At 39.0% G+C, this 19,306-nt stretch overlaps 1 protein-coding gene across 3 annotated transcripts in view; it reads left to right on the top strand.

Moving 5' to 3' along the window:
• The window catches only part of LOC126278125 (probable ATP-dependent RNA helicase spindle-E), a 224,970-nt gene that overhangs the window by 83,605 nt on the left and 122,059 nt on the right, over positions 1-19,306 (top strand). For all 3 annotated transcript variants that reach the window (XM_049978013.1, XM_049978012.1, XM_049978011.1), the window contains 2 exons: positions 29-156; positions 3,961-4,179. In XM_049978013.1, coding sequence (XP_049833970.1) covers positions 29-156; positions 3,961-4,179 — 347 coding nt within the window. The remainder of the gene's footprint in view (positions 1-28; positions 157-3,960; positions 4,180-19,306) is intronic.

Below are 19,306 nucleotides of genomic sequence, written 5' to 3'. Positions count from 1 at the left end.
AATTATGTCCTTTTCTTTAATTATTTAGGTGCGGCTATGTCAGTACGGAGTATGTTTAGCACTCCCTTCAGAGAGCGAATGGCAGCATACCACTCGAAACTGACATGGGCAGATAGCTCATGTTCCGACTGTATTGCATTTCTTAATGCTTACAAGGTAAGGATTATTCATAAAGAGGCAAAAGCAGTGTGCAAATTTCACTGTGTCCATAACATTTTTTAAGCTGCTTGCATCTCTTGATGATGAAAATTGACAGACATACAGAATTCTCTGCTAAATTTGGCTGGTTGTAGATTTCCAAAATTGGGTTCCTAAGTGGAAGTGTGGTGATATCCTCCAGCCTCCTAACACCCTTTCTGCTTTGGCTGCTGTGGGAAATACTACTGTGCTAAATAGTGGGACGGTATATATTAGATGTTGTTATGCCAAATAAGTCCACAGACTCCTTCAGTATCAAGTTTATTAAAGATCCAAGGGATAAATGTTTCTTGGTGCGGAACACTTGATACCACACAGCCTATGGGACACTGCATGCACTCTTGCTCCACCAATCTTAACCAAAAGGTGTGAGGTGCTGCAAAATTTTATTTCCAATTTTAATTTTGCAGCTCTGAAAGATTGTGTATTTTGTTCCCAAATATTTTTACCCTGGATAGCAGGGAGTTTTTTTTTTTTTTAAATAGAGTAGTCTCTGCATAGTAAGAAGTATTTTAAAGGTGATGCTGATCATTGAAGTGGGTTTACTGCTATAATTGAAACTTATCTGTGAGGGATATTAATAAATAGATCAAACTTTTGAAACAGCTCACCAACCGCTAGAGTGAGCTTACTGCTGTTGCAAGATCTCTTAAAAGTAAATTTTGACGTTAGATTACTCATGTTCCATTTTACGTACTTATTTCTAGGGTGGAGCCATGCAAGTGTGCATATGTGGAAAAATCTGACAAATATCATTATTATCAATTTAATGAAAGAATAATTTGTGAAACTTTGTAGCAGAATACGGAAAGACATATACGAGGGTGGTTCGAAAAGTTCTTGGAATCACCATGAGAGATCAGTGATAGCGCAATGAGTTGTTCATGTGATATTCATTGGACTGTTGTCTGTAAATACGTGCCATGTCATTGCTCTTGGAAGAGAGCTGTGGCAGTGACGTGACCCTGTTGTTGTTCCCGCGTAATGATTTGTGAAGATGGGAAAAAATCGACATTTGAGCAGTGATTAAGTACTTCGTGAAGAAAGGTATGAAAGCAAAGGACATTCATGCCAATTTCCAGAATACACTGGGGTATCTGCTCCTCCATAGTCAACTGTTGCGAAGTGGACAAATGAATTTAAATTTGGTTGGGAGAGCGTAGATGATGATCCGCGCAGTGGTCGGCCAAGATATGTCACCATTCTAGAAATCATTGCAAAAGTGAAAAAAATGGTCATGGGGGATTGCCAGTTGAAAGTGCATGAAATTGATCATGCTTGCCAGATGTCATCTGAAATGGTATATCACATTTTAACTGAAGAATCAGAAATGAAAATATTATCTGCGATATGGGTGCCATGACTCCTGACGTGTGCCTGCACACATGTGCCATCACCATGGCAAAATTACTCGAAGTAAGGTATGAATTGTTGCCACACTCTCCTTATTCACCTGATATGGCTCCGTCAGACTTCCATCTCTTCCCAAAACTGAAAATTTTTCTTGGGGGTGAAGATTCTTTTCAAACGAAGAATTGATACCCGGAGTTGGCAACTATTTTGCAGGCCTGGAGGAGACTCATTATCGAGATGGGATCAAGGCACTGGATCATCATTGGACCAAGTGCATTAATCTACAAGGAGACTACATTGAAAAATAAAAAAGTTTCAGTAATGTAAGTACTCTTTTACTATTCCGTTCTGAGAACTTTTCAAACCACCCTTGTATTAACATTTGAGTTGCTTAAACAAGTGTTTGAAAAGAGGGTACAATGTTGAACTTAGGATTTTCCTCATTAATGTTTCATCACCAAGTAATGTGTTTTTATGCTGTGATTCATGGAGATCATTAGTTTATGGTATAAGGGATTACTGATGGAGTGGATGCCGTAGGTGGATGGTGCTTTACAGTTTCAACAGGTAGACTTCACATGAATTGTGTCAATACTAAATTTCTCTCTCACTTACTGTTTGAGAAACAGAGAAACATAACATACAAATCTTACAACCATGATACCAAGCAGCATTTCTGCTGCTGAATGCTCGTTTGTGTGGTGAGTAGCATTTTATCTTTTCCATATTACTGTATTCCATCCTTCACTTTCCGCCATTTATCTTCTGGCAGAGGAACATGCAAGATGCTTGAAGAGGTACCTGCAAGATGACTGGGCACATATTATTCTTGTTGCTTACTTTTGTGCAATCAATACTTTTTTTTTTATTATTAGGGACGAATTATAGAAGGAATTATTCTGTAAGACATTACTGAGTGGAAATATGTAAAATATGTTAGGAGATTGATTTATTTGTTTCCAAGACACAGTTATACAAAGAGCAAAAGTTGCTTTAAATTGGAACATTCTACACATTTTACTGATTATTGTTCATATGCTACATCAATTCAGAATTTTTGAGGCTTTCATAGCCACTTATTGACATACTGCCTATTGGCTTCTCTCTCAGGTTCTTGGCTGACATTTGTTTGATGATTTTTCTGATGTTTTGTCAGCAATGGAGGATGAAGCTTTGATAGTGCCAGCCTCTCTCGTTTTCAGAAAAATCATAAAACAATCATTGGCCAAAGAACCCAGAACAGGCCAACAGGGAATATGGCTACATCAGTTACTGCTGTGACTATTTTTTTATACATAACTAAATATAGTGTTTTTTCTTAAAATTATAGGAGGGTAGCGAAATGAAAGTGTGTTTGGGGTTAAAGTCTCCCTGTTTTCAGAATTTTCAGCTATACTGCTGACTCTGAGGAAGATTTTTCATCTGAGTTTCTTTGTACTTAGGTATCTTGCAGAAATGCAATTCTGTTTATATACACTTTCATAAATTCCCATGACATATGGATTCGTTAATTGAATTGACTTATGAAACAGCATACAACTTCATATTTAAAATACCACCTCCCAGGCCTAGGATTTCTAACACCTCAACAACTAAGACAAAAGTAATTAAATCTATTTTGGTATTAACCAAGGCTGTTCTGAAAAGAAATACAGTCACAATAGTTTTAACTGATTATCAAGTTTTTGCGACCAAGTCCTACAAAATGTACTACCTTCCAGAACTGACATTGATTATTTTGCTTATGGGTTCTCCTGATGACAAGTAGCTCTTGCCAAGGGGTTCCAACTGGTTCTCTATGGTTAGACAGTGACGAATCACTAGATTGCCAATCTGAGGTATGATCCTCTCACTCTTACCTTAGGGTACTGTGGTACTTGGTCTGATACTCAAGAATCTAATACTGGTTCTTTTGAATTCATACCTCAAAATGAGCTTTGCATTCAATTGAAGAATGTCATTGTTAATCACCAAGGAGTTGCTGCAAGCTATAGGATTCCATTTACAGAAAATATTTTGGAGTTTTCATTTTATTTAATGTTGACCAACTTCGTATCTAATAAGGCACGAAACTTTGAATGAGTTACTGAATGTGGTCAATTTTTTTCTCTTGAGCCTCACAACGGCTGACATTGTACCATAACAGCTGATGTTGCATTAGACAATATTAGAACATCAGAATCTTTCAAGTCACTTTTTTGGAATGCATCCAGCTTTAAAAAAAAAAAAAATTAATTTCATCCGCAACTATAGCCCGTTAGTGTAATTGTAGAATAGTAGTTTCAGCTTTTTTCCAGTTATTAAGGAAAAAACTGTTTGTAATGCTTGAAATAGTTGACAGTCATTTTCTGCATTATTACAAGTGATATATGATCATTCATAGCAAGCCGTCATCTTATCTCTCCACAGGTTTGGCATCATCATAAAGTGAGTGGTTTCTTTAAGCGGTCTGCTGGTGGTGGAGATCTTTCATGGTCAAAGCGCTATTTTATTCAGCTTAGTGCAATGCAGGAAGTGGACATCCTTGTCACAGATCTCAAACAAAGATTGAAACAGATGGACATTGAAGAAACGGTAGGACCAGAGAGGGTTCGGTGGACGGAGACTGAATACTCATTGGTTTTGAAGGTAGGTGTTATTCCTCGCTACAAGTTTTTGTTTCAGTTTCTGCCGAGATGTACCCTGTTGTATAGTACATTAAGATATGTACATACATGTTTTCAGTTAATTGAATTGCAATATTTTTGGCTGCTTTTATTTTTTGGTCACTTTTGATTTTCAGATGCCCTATTTTCAATCATAATGTAAAGTTTTGTAATGCTGCCTTAGTTTATAGAATATTAGTTCTCGTGTATTTTATCTGTGAAAGTGTAGGGGATGAAGATACATCTGGTAATTGCCATCTAATGAAGAAAGAAAACCACTCTTGAAATCATTGAGCTACAGACCATTGTCTACGGCACATAAATGAGATTTTGAACCCTATGCTGTCTGTATATCCGTGCCAGCCATATCATTATGAGAGTGAATCATAGTACTCAGAATCTTGTTGTGTACCTATTTATTGCTCTATGCTACCTTCATACATTCGCCATTTTATTTTCTTACATCGTTGTTTGTATTCCATAGAGCTTTTGTTTGGTAATCTGTTTGATAAGTGGAATGCTCATTAGTTACCACTTTTATCATGGAATCTCTGGGTTTTTTCCTTTAGTATATTATTAATGCAAACGGTAAAAATATCAACAAGACTTTTTGTTGTAATTCACAATTTTTTCTTTTAAAGTGCCCCAACTAATGACACTAATTTAAACTTTTTACAAGGTTTAATGAGTTTTGTAATACAGGTTGTCCCATTTATCTTGACCACCCTAAATAACTGTTTTCCAGATGCAAATTACAAAATGTTTCAAGCAAATATTCTTTAGCCATCAGGGGGCCGTCAATCAGCATGGCTGCCTTCATTGTAGCTTTGTTTTTTACAAAGATATGAACAGAGGTATGACTTTTTTAAATGGCACCCTGTATTTTTTATTCGGTTATTCGTTTCCTCTCCTAAAGACCTAATCAAAAATGTATCACAGTGTAACATTCACTGAAACAATGTTATTAATTACATAACCCAACATTGACATTGACACTCTCAGCGCTTAGTGCAGGTACTCGGGGTAACGGAACACATCCACATGCTGCTGTTGACATAGGACGAATGTAAACATAAGCAGAATGCACACTCATCATTCCTTTATCCATCGTCAGTTGAAGAGTTGCGCGAGAAGAATGTACACGAACGAAGAGAAGGTAGAAATGCTACTCATGTATGGAGAATGTAAGTTAGCAGAATAGTAATTGCAATACTGTTTTCTTATGTATAGGGACATTTAGTACAGTAGTTTAGTCCTTTTAAATACTGTTGTGTAGAGTAGGCATACAGTAAAGGCTGTCCTTCCTACAAACTGCATCGACATAACGTTTCTTTTGTTGTTGTTCTTGTTGAAAGTAGGCGAAATGCTACACAGGCAGCGGAACTGTGCAGAGAGTGATGTCCTCACAAGAACCCACCTTCCCGATGGATGCTTTCTCATCTTGTTGCGATACTTCAGTAATTGGGAAGTTTCAACCCATGGCATCGCAATCATCGCAGCACTCGCACAGACGTAGCTGCCGAAGTTACTGTTCTTGTTTCTGTTGCTGTGAATCCACATGTGAGCACACAACAGCTTGAACATGAGATTAGCATTCCTAAGACCTGTGTACGTCGTATTCTTACACACCACTGGTTCCATCCGTACCATGTACACCTACATCGACAATTGCATGGGAATGATTTCCAGAATTTGTACAGTTCTATCAGAGGGCACAGCAGCAAATCCTAGCCAACCTGAACTTCTTCTCCAGTGTTCTATTTACAGATGAATGTTCCTTCTCAAACAAAGGACAGGTAAATACAAGAAATAGGTGTTATTGATCCAGTAACAACCCACGATGGCTTAGACCAGGGAACATCAGTGTCGATGGAGGGTTAACATCTGGTGTGGGATGCTTGGTACTACAGTTATTGGCCATTATTTCATCAATGGCACAGCGTATGCCAACTTCCTCAGACGAACTCTTCCTCCTCTTCTGGTTGAAGTGCCTCTAAGAACCAGAATGCTTATATGGTATCAACACGATGGATGTCTAGCACACAAGGCATTGTGTGCACATTGTGTTCTGAAACCGAAGGTATCCTGCCAGATGGATTGGTCAAGGAGGAACAGTTACTTGGCCTGCTAGGTCTCCTGGTTTAAATTCTCCGGACTTTTTTCTTTGGGAATGCATTAAAGATGTTGTCTATCGCAATATTCCAACAACTCCAGAGGACACGCAGGAACTTATCGTGCTTGCTTGTAATTCTCTTCAGCAGGCAACACTGGAAGCAGTAAATAATTCTTTCAGTCAACGAATGCACCAATGTATAGGTGTCCAGAGTCACCACTTTGAGCAGCTTTGAATGTTCTACTCCTGGGCAATGCTACAGGAGAGCCAAAGTCAATTTTTTGTTATGTTTTTACTTGGTTTTCATTTGTTTTCTGACAACTCCTGCAAGTGGACGAGTTTGTGATCCCGGGCTCAAAGTGAATGTTGTGTAATGTAATTAATAACATTGTGTTTCAGTGAATGGTACACGAATTACGGAATAAAAAATACAGGGTGCCCTTTAAAAAAGTCATACCACCGTTCATATATTTATAAGAAACAAAGATACAATGACGGCAGCCATGCTGATTGATGTCCCACTGACGGTGAAGGAAGATTTGCTTGAAACATTTTGTAATTTGCTTCTGGACAAACAGTTATTTACGGTGGTCAAGATAAATGGGACACCCTGTATATTGCAGACATGATTGAAAGCTGTGCATTGGCAGGAAATTGGCTTTTAGTCCACAATTTGATATTTAATCTCTTCATTTGGAAAATACCGATCGAATGCTTCATTCAGACCTTTAAACACTGAATAACATCTTCAATAAATGTGTCATTTCAACTTATTCCTCTTCTGGATATCTTTTTATCATTAGGAAACAAACAGACCCAGTGAATGTATATAATGTCTTTTCTTGAAACAAGAATTTTGTGTGTTCACTGACCTGTGTAAAAATATTGCATAAATAGGCAATTTGAATAGGCCAGTTTCTATTAAATACTTGATCTTTCAATCCAAAATTTTGTTCTAATAAGAAATAATGTGTCTTGTTCCTCAGTTCAGAAATTGTCTGTCCTTGAGAAACTATTTGACCTGCATATGTATGTACTCTTGCCATGTCTCCATGTAGTATTTTAAATAAATGATTATTTAGTGGTTAAGATTTATTGAAATTTATAATTTTGATGATGTTATTAAGAGCATTCTTATTTTGGCAGCAAGCACCTGCATATGGATCTTGCAATGGTACTGGAGTAATTTTTGCTGATTTTGTAGTAAGCTGTATAGCCCCAAGAATTTTGTGACTCATAGCCTTAGCTTCATCACACAAGTATCTATGCTATTTTCTTCTCTTCAAGAAAAGAATTTTGAAGAACAAATATTTCAACTGCAATAATACTTAAAAAGATCCTCCAGTAACCTGTTTTCATGATGATACCTGCCTACTAGGAATGTGAATGTTTGTCCCTTTGTAATGACTAATTACATGACTTGAGACAAAAAGTAATTTCATCCTTTTTATTGGTTCTAAATCTCTGCTATACTGAGGACCTGTATCATTCAAAAGTAGAATCTTAGCTAATTCTCTTGCTGATTTTTCACATAACGTAGCTGAAAATTTAAAAATTTTTCTGCACCTTACTAGGCTTCATTGTGTTCAACTACATGAGAGCTAATTAAGTAAGAAGCCTCAGTTGGTTTTTCGTTCACCATTTTCATGGTGTCAGCCAAGCCACAAACATTTTAAATTTGAAGAGCTTGTCACAGTTTCAAATGAAGAATTTAACATTTGTTTCTTTAAACTCGCCACTAACAGATTCCAGGTGGCGTGTTTGAGGTGACGCCATAGAGCTGTTTGGGAGTACTTTGCTGCATATAACCCACTGAGGATTATCATTATTGTCCGTGAATCCTTAAGGGATATAACTTCCTTCATACTAAAGTTTTTTAATAATTTGTCAGGATTGATTATGTGTAGAAGTCTTAACTGGCCTAACTTCTGTTGAAGCAATATTATTGTATCACTGTTGTTACTACAATAATTATCTTCAGTGAAAGAGCTTCTAAGGCTGGAATATGTTTAATGGTTACTTATGTTGATAGCATTATTAACAAAAGAATATAAAAGTCTGACAAACAATTAACACAAACATACATTACCCTTTTATATAATTTATTTAAGGGAGTGGGAAAGGAAGCAATATGGGGTTGGTGGTGGAGGGGTTTCAAAATGTTATGTAAACATTTATTATTTTTTCTTTAAAGTCAGTACCGCCATTAGACTGTTGTTTATTTACAGTGTTACATTTACAGTTACACAATCATGATTTCAACTTCAGAGTGCCATTATCAAGTGTTTTATGAAAGTAAGTTAGACAATAACATAACAAGTGATATAACCGTATAACAGTCCATATTTGTAATGCTTACTTACAAGTGTTATAAATTGCCTAAGATGGCATACTGTTATATTAAAATACTCTATTAGATACATTGTCTAAGAGTTGATATTTCTGGCAGAGCCTGCTGCTTTGTTTCATTACTGAGTAATTGCACTGTTTTCTGGTCCTCCTCCGGTACTGCAACAGCGACTCATCAGTTGCAATTTACAGTTAGGAGGTTAAAAGAGTGGACTACAAAGATGGGTTTTCAATTTTCTGCAAGGTGTGTGTGTGTGTGTGTGTGTGTGTGTGTGTGTGTGTGTGTGTGTGTTTATTTTAATTGTTCTCGTTGTATTTTTAATTTACCTGACTTGCATATGAGAGTCACCATTCTACGTTTTGAAGACACAATAAGATTTCTAGGTCTCATTTTTGACTCAAAACTATTAAGGTTACCACATCTGGGAGACCTGAAAGCCAGAACCCAGAAGGCACTGAGTATTATAAAATGCTTTAGTGACAGGTTGTGAAGAGTGAACAGGGTGTGTCTGCTTTAGTTTTATAGGGCTTTTGTGCATTCACAGCTAGACTATGGATGCACAGTGTACGAATCAGCAAGGCCTTCTTACTTGAAGGTTATTGATGATATCCACCATGAGGGGCTAACCACAGCTGCTTATAGGACAAGCCCCGTACTCAGTCTCTGTGCTGAGGCTGGGAACTACCGTTCACCATCTGGCAGCAGCACCTCATGATATATCGAGCATATAAGTTCTTCACAGCTCCAAATTCACCTGCATACCGTACTATTGCTCGTCCACCTTTTCTCCCATCATCCATGAACATCTGTGTGTGCTGGCATCACTTCTTGTGGAACACGTCCAACCCCAGATCGACAGTTTTAATCACCTGCCACCATGGTTACTATTACACCCAGTGTAATTTTAGATTTACTGCGCTCCTCCTTATATTTTTAATTCTTTATTTTATTACACCACAACTCTGCAGCGGTCTTTACAGATGGATCAAAACAACGGGACTTTGTAGATTGCTCTGTTGTTTTTCCTGATCATGACCTCAAGGTCAAACAACTTCAAGATTTTACTCTCTTTGATGCTGAACTGTATGTGATCTTGCGAGCACTGGAGCAGATGATATGTGCTTCATGTGCTAAATTCCTTGTTTGTTCATATTCTCTGAGTACCTTTCACTCTCTACAACACTGGTACCCAGCAGATAAAGTAGTCCAGAATATCCAGAACACCCTCCTCCAACTACAATGGCTGTGGAAGGTGGTGTCTTTCTGTTGGATACAAGGGCACATGGGTATTGTGGGGAACAAAAGGGCAGATGTAGCAGCTAGGGATGCGTGTCATGATCCTCAGTTAGTTCAGTGCGGCCTGCCCCTGCATGCTCTCTTCTAGCTGTTGCCGAATTGTTTGTGATCTTGCGGGCATTGGAGCAGATGAGATGTGTTCCCAGTCTTAAGTTTCTCATCTGTTCTGACTCCCTGAGTGCCCTTCAGACCATGCAACACTTGTACCCAGTGGATACGGTCGTCCAGAACATCCGTGATGCCCTACTCCACCTGCAACGGCAGGGGAAGGAGATTTCCTTCTGCTGGGTGCCAGGGCACGTGGGTATTAGGGGAAACGAACTGGCGGATGTGGCTGCCAAAGATGCATGTTCCCTCCCTTAAGTTGTTGAATGTGCCGTCCCCCTCCATGCTGTTACCTCCCTTTTGCGTTTTCGTGTTATGCGTCAATGGGAAGAGGAGTGGCTGGCAGTCGGTGAAAATAAGCTGCGTCTGGTCAAGGCCACCACGCGGCCATGGCGTACGCCCTACCAGTCATGCAGGCGGGATGAGGTTCTCCTCACTCGCCTCCGCATCGGGCACAGTTTTTTACTCCGGCGGGAGGACCCTCCAATCTGCAGTGCTTGTGGCACCCATATTACTGTCCACCACATTTTACTTGACTGTCCTTTATTTTCTGACCAGAGGGCGGTGGTTTCCTTGCCACCGGATTTGCCCTCTATTTTACAAGACGACGTAACGACTGTGGTTAAGGTCTTAAGGTTTTGTGTCCTGTACAATTTGTAGCCCCAGATTTTAGCGAGAGGATTTTAATGTGCTGCTGGGTGACTGGCTCACCCAGGTTTTAGGTAAGAGGTCCGCCAGTCACGATTACCTACTTGTTTCACTTCAATTTCTGTTCTCTTTTCCTTGTGTTTCCGTTCCTTTCTTAGTGCGTTTCTTCTCCTCTTGTTTTGCCTCTGTATGTGAGGATTTGGAACTGCATCAGGTCTGTGTCTTTTAGCAGTTCTCCTTGTTCACTGTCCGTTTTCGTCCCTTCACCGCATGTGTTCCTGTTTCTATGCATTTGGGCGCTGATTTGTAATTTGTCCAACTTGTTTCCACAAATTTTGAGGTGATGTTGTTAATAAATTGAGGGCAACTGTCTCATTCTTGTTTTTTGTAAGTGCTCAGCCAATCACATTTCCCTGCACTTTCGTTTAGCTCGTCTATGGTTTTACTTCTGTTTTAAATCCATGTCTAGCACCTTTCACCCTTCTCTGTCATATTACGGCCTTTGATGTAGAGTGATGGTATGGGTCAACACAAGTGAGGTGGGAATTGGTGAATGAGTGTCATTTTATAGGTTTCCTCTACACTGTGTTGCAACAATTTTAAATGTTTTATCCACATTCATTTCTTTTGATATGTATGGGGGAATTGATAACCTTGGCACTGAGTGCCCATAATCTCCAAACACACACACACACACACACACACACACACACACACACACACACACACACACACACTCTCTTAGTTCCTCGTATCTGCTGTATTTCGGTTTTATTGCCTTTCTTCAACTGATAAAGTGCTTCTCTTTTCGTGGTTTCTAATACCAGTGCACATATGCCTGGAATTACTAACAATCGTAGTAGCTCTCCTTGTTGAACTCTTGTGAATAATGTAGCTTGCTTCACAAGTTGCAATCTCTGAGTTCAAACATACTTCGATACAGTTTCGCACTGTCGCCTGATAAATAAAGTAAGAGCCTACGGAATATCAGACCAGCTGTGTGGCTGGATTGGAGAGTTTTCAGCAAACAGAACACAGCATGTTGTTATCAATGGAGAGCCGTCTGCAGATGTTAAAGTAACCTCTAGCGTGTCACAGGGGAGTGTTATGGGACCAATGCTTTTCACAATATATATAAATGACCTAGTAGATAATGTCGGAAGCTCCATGCGGCTTTTCGCGGATGATGCTGTAGTGTATAGAGAAGTTGCAGCATTAGAAAATTGTAGCGAAATGCAGGAAGATCTGCAGCGGATAGGCACTTGGTGTTGTGAGTGGCAACTAACCCTTAACATAGACAAATGTAATGTATTGCGAATACATAGAAAGAAGGATCCTTTATTGTATGATTATATGATAGCGGAACAAACACTGGTAGCAGTTACTTCTGTAAAATATCTGGGAGTATGCGTGCGGAATGATTTGAAATGGAATGATCATTTAAAATTAATTGTTGGTAAGGCGGGTACCAGGTTGAGATTCATTGGGAGAGTCCTTAGAAAATGTAGTCCATCAACAAAGGATGTGGCTTACAAACCACTCGTTCAACCTATACTTGAGTATTGCTCATCAGTGTGGGATCCGTACCAGATCAGGTTGACGGAGGAGATAGAGAAGATCCAAAGAAGAGAGGCACATTTCGTCACAGGGTTATTTGGTAACCGTGATAGCGTTACGGAGAGGTTTAGCAAACTCAAGTTGCAGACTCTGCAAGAGAGGCACTCTGCATCGCGGTGTAGCTTGCTCGCGAAGTTTCGAGAGGGTGCATTTCTGGATGAGGTATCGAATATACTGCTTACCCCTACTTATACCTCCCGAGGAGATCACGAATGTAAAATTAGAGAGATTCGAGCGTGTACGGAAGCTTTCAGACAGTCGTTCTTCCTGCGAACCATACGCGACTGGAACAGAAAAGGGAGGTAATGACAGTGGCACGTAAAGTGTCCTCCGCCACACACCATTGGGTGGCTTGCGGAGTATAAATGTAGATGTAGATGTAGACTGTATCCTACAGCTGATGGTAATATACATTGGTGGTATGTTCTGATTGTGTACAAGGGAAGTCAGAACTGCGTGTTTGCAATGGTTATAATTTGGTTCCTCATGTCTGTACCTTATCTTCATACCTCTTATATGATGTGCAAAGTTATGATGATCTTCTAGGAACCCTCAAATACCTTGTTATTGCACTTTTTCTAATAGTTCCACTGTTTAATTTTATCTGAGAATTTCTTGCTAGGCTCCCTTTCAGCAAGAAATATATGGTTTTTTTTGTTGAGGTTTTAGTGACAATTCGACACATTGACACCATCTTTCAAGTTCATGGAGCACATCATTACTTTTATCTTCTATAGTTCTTGTGGAGTCACCATTTACAGTGAATAATGTCATTTGCAGGTGTTATCAGTTTACTTACATTAACACTGTCATGTAATTTCAGTAGTATGGGCTCCATTCCAATATCCCAAAACCTTGGACCATGCACTGAGCATGGTGGACAGTTTTTTGTTATGGTCATCGCTTTTTTACTTCCTGAGTACATCAAAGTTGCATGTTTCCCATGGCAATAGTCTCTCAGGCATTTGTACAGCACTTCTGGACATCCTAACTCCATAAGGTGACCAAAGGAAGAAGGTTATTAAAAGCACTATTAAAATTGATAATCAGTGCTAGAGCATGTGTAGAATGAGTATCTGTCACTAGCAATAGCACCTCATTAATTGCATCTTCAATTGACTTGCCTCTTCTAAACTCAGCCCTTGTTGTCTATGATATTGTAATCTTTTGCATAGTAGTTTTTCAAATATCTTGTCAAGAACAGTCAGAGGATGAATTGGTCTGTAAGATTTTGGTGTCACAGGTTCGTTGTCTTGCCCTTTACTTCTGTGTGTACAACGTTTGAAGCAGTATGTTTGGGGACATGACAAAAGAGCTTGTTCGCTTCACTAATGTGGGAGAGAGCCATGCTAGAGCTGACTGTGCAAAAAGTATCTGATGGTAAGGTCTTTACCCACAACATGCAACGTCTGGCCTTGTGCTTTATTTATTGCCAAGGATTTCATAAGCTCGCTGGGAATTTTCCATGTCAAAATCGGAATGGGAAATTGTTAGGCATAAGCAAGATTCGGCATATACAAACTCAATCAACTACACCATTTACCAATCAAAATTTCCACTTGTATGATTATACGTAGGAGAGAAGTAACTTTAAGTCTCGTCTCATTACACAGTTTTGGCGGTCTTAAATTTCGCAACAGAATAATCAAGACACCATTTTTCAAATTAATTTTTTGCAATCGAATGATAGATGCACTAAAGGGGTTTAAACATTCAACTAGATTATTGGTAGGATCATCTTGTACCTTAACTATGTTAGTAGAGATCTAGAAACTTATTCCTAAAATTATATTTGTGTAGTCTATATTTTCTCCCTCAACACAATTTAGTATGTCTGAGTTAATTCTTGCAGCTCGATCATTTTGAGGTGACAATAGAGCCCTTTCACTGACCCAAGAGTTTCCAAAGTTAATGCTTGCATTTGATTGCCATAATTGTTAGTCACTTTGTTGCATCCCACTGAAACTTCATCCTGAATTGTCTTCGCACATTACTTACATTCTCAGTCTTCCAGTAACACTTTAGAATGAACTACTTTTTCTCAAGGATCAGTCTGCCTTAAGTCGTTATTCGAGCAGCCACAACTGAAAGAGGAGAAAAAAGTGTTGTATTATGAGCTGTGAAAGAATATATAGTATTTTTGGGACAGCCTGTATTTTCAGGGTTAAAATATATTTACTGTCCTCCTTCAAGGTAGACATTGAATTGTAACAAGGTATCTTTTGTGAATGGAGAAGCTCAAAATGCATCTTACTGCCTCTGAAGAACGTATGTATCAATCCAGTTGAAACCTCGTGACTTTGTCCTGTTCATTTCTTAAAGCAGATGTGGCTTGGTCACTGCCCTTGTTTACGTACTTGCGTGTTTTTGCATATTTCAATGCTAATGTGAGCTTGAAATGTTTTAGATATTATTGGCAAATAGGGTGCAATCCATCTGTTTTCCAAAACAATTTCTCAGGCTCATGAATTTATTGTTGCTGTAAACTTGCCTTGCTGAGGTGAATATTTATGACAAGATGGGTATCAATCTACTTTCGTTGTCGTTTGCTCTGCCAGTGCTCTTTGATGTCTTTTAGAACATCGGTCATCTTGCGTGCAAAGAGAGTTTGTTTCATGTCCCTCAAGGACTTTGAACCATTTGTGTCATATGATGTAAGGTAGTCTTAGGCCTGGGTTATGGTCCATAAATTCAGCCATTATCAGTTTACTGACATCAGTGGGATATTGTTTCATCCAGCCACAGGAGGCTATACACATGAGGTAGGCCACACTTTTACCCAATAATGCTTTTTGCTGTGATCCAATTGATCTGCAACTTCAGTTTTAAGTGGCTGTTGTATCATGTCAATGTTATGATGCTTGTCAAAATGGCATCACAATCTAAAATGAGTTGCTGTCCTGCATTACCCAGCACACTGGAGTTATGCAAGTATTTTGTAAAGAATAAGTTCCTCATCTGCAATCAGTCTGGTTTCTAGCTGGGTCAAAATGAATACTACTACTATTACTACTATACTGCCACCTTTAGTTAAAATAAGTGAATGATATCTCTTGCGGTATGTGATTTAACTAAAACATCCATTTTCTTTTTAACATTCTTCTTCCAAACCTTGAATTTTATGGGATACAGGGCCAATCTCAGCCTGCTAATAAATCATTTTAAACACACAACAATTTGAATCAGTTAAAAATAGACACTTTTCTCTTAAGGAAGTTAGGGCTCGTTTGCTATGGGACTTGACCTGGGACAATTTATCTAGCATTGCAATAGATGCGTGTTATGCAGATGACCACACACTACTTAAAATACACTGTATAAAAATTGTGTATTATTCTTTGTTTGAAACTCCTGAGCGGGCGGGCGGGGCGGGAGGGGGGGGGGGGGGGGGTTGTTTCATCACAACTTTACAGAGCTGTGAGGTACTGTGTAGGATATGCTAATAAGGCTGGTGGCTATATCCAATCTTCAAGGTCTCCATGACATTATGTCAGGATGTTTAATTGTTGTTCTTTGCATCGTGTTGTCCACATCTTTTACCCTCTGGAAACATTCGGTATTTGTACTAAGACATTTACATACCATCACTCACCAGCTACTGCAGTTGATCAACTTAAGTATTGATGTTTGTGTATCTGTCATCCAAGCTCCATTTGGTCAGTGCCCAGTTGTGTTAGAGCCACTGTTGATGTCAGAGTGGCAGCTCTTTGAACTGCATACCTTATATAACCCAAATCATTTACTGAAGGGACAATGAGTGCCTTCATAGAAAAACATTAGTGGCTGTGTACGGAACTGTGATAGTACCCAGGCATACACCTCTTCGTCTGAAGCAAATCAAAGGCCATGAATGTGTATCTTCATCATGGCTCCAAAAATGAATAAGTCTCATAGGGAGAAATTGGGACTGTATGGAGGATGTGTAACGGCTTCCCTGTGAAACTTCTCCAGCCAAGTTGAAATAACCTTGGCAACATGTGGGTAGGCATTATCCTGCGATGGAATGATACCCTCTATTAATATTTATGGTGTTTGGACTTGATGGTAAATTTTAGTTTTTGTGAAGTGTCCATATACCCCTGTGCATTAATTGTGGTGCTGTACTCCAGAAAGTCAATGAGCAGCAGGCCCTGCAATCAAAGAAAAGATCATCATGATTTTCCTGGAGCTGGCATGCACAACTTTGGGTTTTTTCAGTGTGTGTGTGTGTGGGGGGGGGGGGGGGTGTTGAATACATGTGCTTCCAATTTTGGCTCTGGCACCTGCTCTCCAGCTCAAAATGATGACGCCATGTTTCATCTCCCATGACAACACGGGGAGGAGATGATATTCTTCATCATGATACCATTCCAGATGCTGCAGTGCTGAGAGATTCTGTCCCACTTCTGCTCCTCTGTCACGTTTGGGGAACCCATGTCCAAAGTTTTCCAGAACTTTAGTTGCTCTGTCGTGATGGTGTGAGTAGTACTTTGATTGATACCCAAGATGAGCTGAATGACTTCCACCATCCAACATTGGTCATTTCTGGTGGCAGCATTCACCACAGAAGGGGTAATGACACACTGAGCCTGTTCTGGCCGACTGCTAACTTTCAATTAAATATGACCTCGAAATCGTTTATTCCATGCAAACACATGCACATGGTATACTGTGTTTGCCACACATAGCAGATATTGGGGAATGAATTTCACTTCCTGTCACTTCTTCCAAGTTAAGAACCTTAGTATACCTTGCTTTTCCTCTTTCTCGGCATCCATAGTGAATTTAGATGCGCACACAACTTTCCGACCTCACATCGAGCACGTTGAACATGCAGATGGCACATGGTTCCCAATACAGGACACTTCTGTACACACATTTATCTGCATTACCAACATCCATGCCCTGCTCATCATATAGTCTATTTTTCATTTGATTGCTTCTTGTAATTGTATCTAGTATTCTTCCTACCTTGCGGAAGTGACAAAAAAAGCATGGAAAATTTAAAGGAACATGAAATCTCCAAGATTCATGTTGTACTAACGCTTGAAACCTAATGTGGACTTCAATGTGAGATTCTTTTAATAGCTTCCACAACAAACTGTGTGTTGAAATGTAACAGAAAATCCAAAGTAATTCTGCTCTAATTGCATGATACCAATAGTAATGTTATCAAAGGCAGAATCATTAAAGCAGAATTGTTACACACAGTTTCCTGAAATTCCTATGCCCAAGAAGACGAAGTAAATGTTCCAGAATTCTGTCAAGAACAGCTCACTCATAAGTAAATATCACTAGTGTAGTGAAGCAGCTTAAATCAATTAATAAAGGGAAGTCTTCCAGTCCAGTTTAGTTCCTTTTTGGAGTGTACTGATACAATAGCCATGTACTTGACAATCATATACAATTGCTTGCATACTAAAAGATTCATACTAAATGAATGGAAAGTTGTACAGGTCCCACTAGTTCTATGGAGAGGATACGGAATAATCCGGTGAATTATATACCCATATCAGTTTGCTGTAAAATTTTGGAATATATTCTGTGTTCAAACATAATGAATTAACTTTGAAGGTACTTTGATCTATTCACACTTAATCAGTATGGTTTCAGAAATCATTCTTGTAGAACACAACTAACTTGCATAGGGGAAAGAGTGTTGTGGATATGATAAGTGAGTTGGGTGGCTATCGACAGGGGAGCTTAACTTGATTCCATACTTTTAGATTTCCGGAAGGTGTTTGACCCCATTCCTCACAACACACTTCTAATTAAATTACATGCCTATAGAGCATCACTTTAGTTGTGCAACTGCATTCATGTTTTCCTGTTGGAAAGATCACAGCATGTAGTAACCAGCAGAAAATCATGGAGTAAAACAGAAGCAATATATTGCGTTCTCCAAGGAAAAGTTATAGGACATCTACCGTTCCTAATCTATATAAAGTTTTTGGGAGAAAATCTGAGCAGCTGTCTTAGAGTGTTTATAGATGTTTCTGTTACTTATTCTTGTAAAGTCATTAGAAGTTCAAAAACCAATTGCAAAATGTCTTAGATGTGATATCTGTATGGTGCATGTGTAGTTGTTTCTTGAATGAGGAAAAGAGTGAGGACATCCGCGTAGCACAAAAAGAAATCCATTAAATTTCAGTTACATGATAAATCACTCAATTTTTGAGGCTGTCAATCCAACTAAATACCCAGGAATTACAAATAACTTCAGTTGGAATGATCACATAGCTAATGTTGGGGGAAGGCAGATCAAAGACTGTGTTTTGTTGGCAGAACACTTAGAAGGCACAATAGGTCTGGTAAAGAGACTGCATACACTGTGCTTGTCCATCTTCTGCTAGAGTACTGCTGTGAAGTATGGGATCTTTATCAGACAGAATTTATGGGGGGGGGGGGGGGGGGAGAATGATGATGATGACAGTGTAAAAGTACAAAGAAGGAAAGCGCATTTTGTATTAGTGGGAAATGTAGGAGGGAGTGTCGCAGATATGGTAAGTGAGTTGGGCATTTTTTATTTTGACAAGTTCTTTGCAAGCAATATCAATCACCAAATTTCTCCTCTGAATGTGAAAACATTTTACGGTTTCCATCCTAGGTATAGAGAAGTGGTCATCATAATAAAATACGAGATATCAGAGCCAGTATAGAAAGATTTGAGTTATTTGTCCCACACACTTCAGAGATTGGAACAGTAGAGAAATAGTCTGAAGGTGACTCAAAGAACCCACTGCCTTGCAGTTAAGTGTGAATTGCAGAGTAGTCATATAGATGTATATGTAGATAATATATATACATGACAAGCAAAATTTTAACAACATAAGGAAAAGAGTAGATTGCTACTCACTGTAGCAACTGTAATTTGCTGACGTGCACAACAAAAAGATTATTAAGATTAAGCTTTTGGCCAAAGCCTTCTTCAGAGAAGAAAACATATGCACACATTCATTTGCACAAGGTGTGTGCACGTGTGCGCGCTTTTCTGAAGAAGGC

Source organism: Schistocerca gregaria, chromosome 6, assembly GCF_023897955.1.
Source record: "Schistocerca gregaria isolate iqSchGreg1 chromosome 6, iqSchGreg1.2, whole genome shotgun sequence".
Lineage (NCBI taxonomy): Eukaryota > Metazoa > Arthropoda > Insecta > Orthoptera > Acrididae > Schistocerca > Schistocerca gregaria.
This window is presented reverse-complemented; position numbering and strand designations above follow the sequence as displayed.